At 39.0% G+C, this 3858-nt stretch overlaps 1 protein-coding gene across 1 annotated transcript in view; it reads right to left on the reverse strand.

The window, feature by feature from the left end:
* Window positions 1-2057: 2057 nt before the first annotated feature.
* Window positions 2058-3858, reverse strand: part of LOC310932328 (glycerol-3-phosphate dehydrogenase [NAD(+)], cytoplasmic-like) — a gene marked incomplete at its 3' end in the record, with an annotated part of 29708 nt that continues 27907 nt past the window's right edge. Inside the window, 5 exon segments of the mRNA XM_083895632.1 lie at window positions 2058-2154; window positions 2247-2274; window positions 2277-2352; window positions 3193-3329; window positions 3332-3428. Coding sequence (XP_083751758.1) covers window positions 2058-2154; window positions 2247-2274; window positions 2277-2352; window positions 3193-3329; window positions 3332-3428 — 435 coding nt within the window.

Below are 3858 nucleotides of genomic sequence, written 5' to 3' on the forward strand. Positions count from 1 at the left end.
GTGCTGTCAAAACTGTCGAGGTAAACAAACCTGCACTCACCAAAGAAAACAACAGTTTAGAGTAAAAAAAAAAAGTAAAAGTTTGTTACTCCAGTGTCCACCAAGACTATCCACTCTTTAAAGTGTCAATACAGTCTGTCTCTGATTTCCTATCTGATGACCACTAAAATCTAATAATTCATATTATTTGTATGTGTACATATAAACACATACGTTGATGCATCAATGGTGTTTAACGGCGTCAACGTTAACGCGCAGCGCGTTTCCATGACTACTGACTGGAAAAAGACGTGTGATGTCATTGCGTGACTCCGGATTGTTAACATCTCTAAAGTAACGCTAAACTTAAAAACAGAGGCCTACATACGCAGAACACGGGTAAGCTGGTTATTTGTAGCGCTGCTCTTTTTCGTTTAATAAACAGACTGCTCCTGTTCGACTGTAGGCGCGCTAACGGCGCTAAAAGGAGCTAACTGGTAAACAGTGCCTGGACTCATGACGCCATGTGTGTCTTTTTCGGTCAGTCGTCATGGAAACGTGTCATGCGTTATATATCTATATGTATATGAGCTTATATCCACATTTCATCAACCTCCACCCTTTGCTTTTTGGGTTAAACTGCTAACAAAGAGACTAATGTGGCTAAAAACACAACCTCTTGGGTGTTGGTAATAAACAGAATCTAAAATAATATTCTGGCAGTTTGTCTCCTGGTGCTGTGTTAGTCAGACTGAGATAAAAGCGAAAAGAAATGATTCCAGAAGTGTTGGAAATGAATTTACTCACAGGCACATGTTCACAGTATGTCCAACATGCATTAGCCACGACGCGGACGTTAAGTGTCAGTCAGGTCAGACAGTAACAAACGATGTAATGGACGGACTTTAAGGGCTAAAAGGAAAAAAAAAATGGACGATGGCTAAGTTTTAGCAACCCGCGTCCGGAGGCACTTTTCATATTTATAATGTTCTAACAGTTGCTGTGCGATAGACAGTATGTTCATAATACAGTACACCAGAGGAAGTAAAGAGAAATTCTGGAAGAAATAAGGTAGAATGGTATTGCAGCTATGATTGGACATGGCATTCTCTGGATGGCAACATACATTTTAAAAGCAGGTGCCATGGCCTTAGTGGAAATCTGAAAATCTGAATGCATGCATAACTGAAAGTCTTTTCATGACTAAATGGACAAAGATTTAACTGTCATGTACAGCACTCTTGCATATGATCATTCTGAAACAGGCAAAGTGACGGTTTTAGTGATTTGGCTGCCGTTTAAAAACACACACCGTGTTCTGATTTCATACGTGCGACGTACTAGTCGTAGGGCAAATAACGTCGTAATTTTACGAGAATAAAGTCGTAATTTTATGAGATTCTTTTTTCTATCATTATTATAATAGCAACAGAAGCAGATGTAACCAGCGATAGCCTGCAGTTAACCACTAGCAGCCATTTCCTCCTCCAGTGCACAAGAGACGATTTCCTTCAGGTCTGTGCGATTTTTTTTTTTTTAGTCTGATGCTAAAGATAATGTGGTGCTGATGTACCCAAAATATAAGTATTTCTTTGTGAAGCCCCAATCAAAATATAACTTCGCGAATGCTCCTCTTTCTCATCTTGACGCAGGTTTACAGCATCTGAGATTTTGCTTGAATAACAATTACGACTTTATACTCATAATATTACAACCTTTTTTCTTTTTTCTCGGAAGATTAAATAAATAAAAATAAAAAAGTTTGGCCAATTCGATACGTACATCCGGTACTAAAAATTCAAAAAAAGTAAAGTAATACAATTAAACAAAACTGGAACCAACAATTATCCTTCAAGTTTCAGAATTATCCAGGAAATAAAAGCAGCAAAAAAAAAGGATGTCAAACTGAATGTTAAGAACAAAAAGTTGTCAAACTTCAGCTGAACAGTGAGTGTAAAAATCTACTCATTGCAGCCGTGGAGTGAGTCATCATCCTGCCCGTTCATTTCTGATGGGTAAGAGGTGGAAAGGTGTGATTTCTCTAATGTAGAAGGCACTTGGTCAGCTCGGTTATTCTCTCACATGTGCTCCGGGTGGTTCTGCAAACAGCTTATGAACTCTGAGACCGGGTGGCCCTGGAAGCAGATCTGGTAGACCGCGTTGAACAGAGGGAACCTGGAAGAAAGAAGAAGAAGAAACGGTTGGATTAACGTCTTTTTTTTTTCTGTCGGTGCGATGACTTGCGATGACGCCGCTGCTCCGCTCACTTGTCGATGAGGTTCTTGTGCTCGAGATGAGATGAACCTCGGCTGCCGTCGCTGGTCCCTGAAGCTTCTGACCATTCAGCATCTCCTTCTCCAGCTCCTCGATGGACTGAACAACACAGGAAATACAAGAGGAAGGTTTGAATTTGATTACATTTTAAGCTGAAATACACAACTTCCTGTTCTTAAACATGCCACTATAATATTAAAACGGGACAGTTGATTATATCACATTGTTGATGATGTGTGGAATATAAAGTACTTAAATATTAAGTGTAGAGCTGAAAGGAATGATTATTTCATATTCTTGTTTTCTTGTTTGGTCCAGAAATGATGATGATCTCAGATGTCTCGTTTCGTACGTAAACCACATTTTTTCAGTTTAATGATTTCTTTGTCGAATGGAGCAAAGAAACCACAAAATATTCACATTTAAGAAGCTGAAAATCTAAAAGCTTGTTTAATTTATTAGAAAAACAACTGTAAAACCGAATAATCGATTACTCAAATAATTGTTTCTTCTTTGATACGAAAAGATTCATGCTTTTATTTTGAAACACTAAAGCTGGTAGGCAAAACAGGAGTGACTGACGAGTGCTGCTGGAATAATCATTTGACAATTAAATAACAAATTTGAAGATATTTTCCTGGGCTATTAGGTTGTGGTCCAGGACTGTAAAACGATGTCAACCTGAAGAATAAACATTTCATTCTTTCTTAGTGTCCTGATGCAACACTGATGAAAGCAGTGTTTCATCTCACTGACGTTCACTGACACTTCTGTGAAGAAATGCTGTGTTTCTGATGTAAAAAGAAGAAAATAATATATATATATATGTGTGTAAATAACCATTTAAACTTCGAGTATCATTGAAAAGAGAAATATTGTTGTGTATCTGGTTAATGTAAGTTTTGACAGGCAGAATCCCAGATGTTCCTCACTTCTCACCTTCCCCGTTTTGACAAAAGCCTCTGCGACTTTTCGGTTGCGGCCGCCGTAGCAGGTGGTGATGAGGTCGGCCACGCCGCAGCTCTCCAGGAAGGTCGCGGAAGACACTGGCCCAGCGGTGCAGAAGATGCGAGCAACGCAATCATCTCCATCAGCCCCAGTCTGATCACCGCCGCCTTCGTGTTGTCCCCGAAGCCCAGACCGTCACAGAAACCGGCCCCGACTGCAACGATGTTCTAAAGGACGGACGGACGGTGAGGAGGAAAATAACATGAGCAGACTGTGGACACAAGCCTGCAGAGACACCTGCACAATAATAGTGTAGCGTAAGAGAGTTGCTAATATGTTCAATGTAATCTTGTTGTAAATGATCCTGTCTATTATTATGATAAAAAATATCAAGTCATTTTACTGTATGTTTTTTTAACTCAAAATCCCTCCCACTGTGTAAGGTAAGTGCATCATGGCTAATGGATCATTTCCTCAATTTAAAAATCTTATTAAAATGTGATTCCTTAAGAGGTGCAATAGTATTTTCAACGGATCCCTTTCAGAGTGACTATTAGTAAAGCAAATATCAAGTCATTTTACTGAAGATTTTGGATTTTTTTTTTTAACCTTTTTGTCAAATTTTGGACAATATACTAACCGATGACTTCTTTGTCA

The sequence above is a fragment of the Microchirus variegatus genome, assembly GCF_963457635.1.
Source record: "Microchirus variegatus genome assembly, chromosome: 9".
Classification (NCBI taxonomy): domain Eukaryota; kingdom Metazoa; phylum Chordata; class Actinopteri; order Pleuronectiformes; family Soleidae; genus Microchirus; species Microchirus variegatus.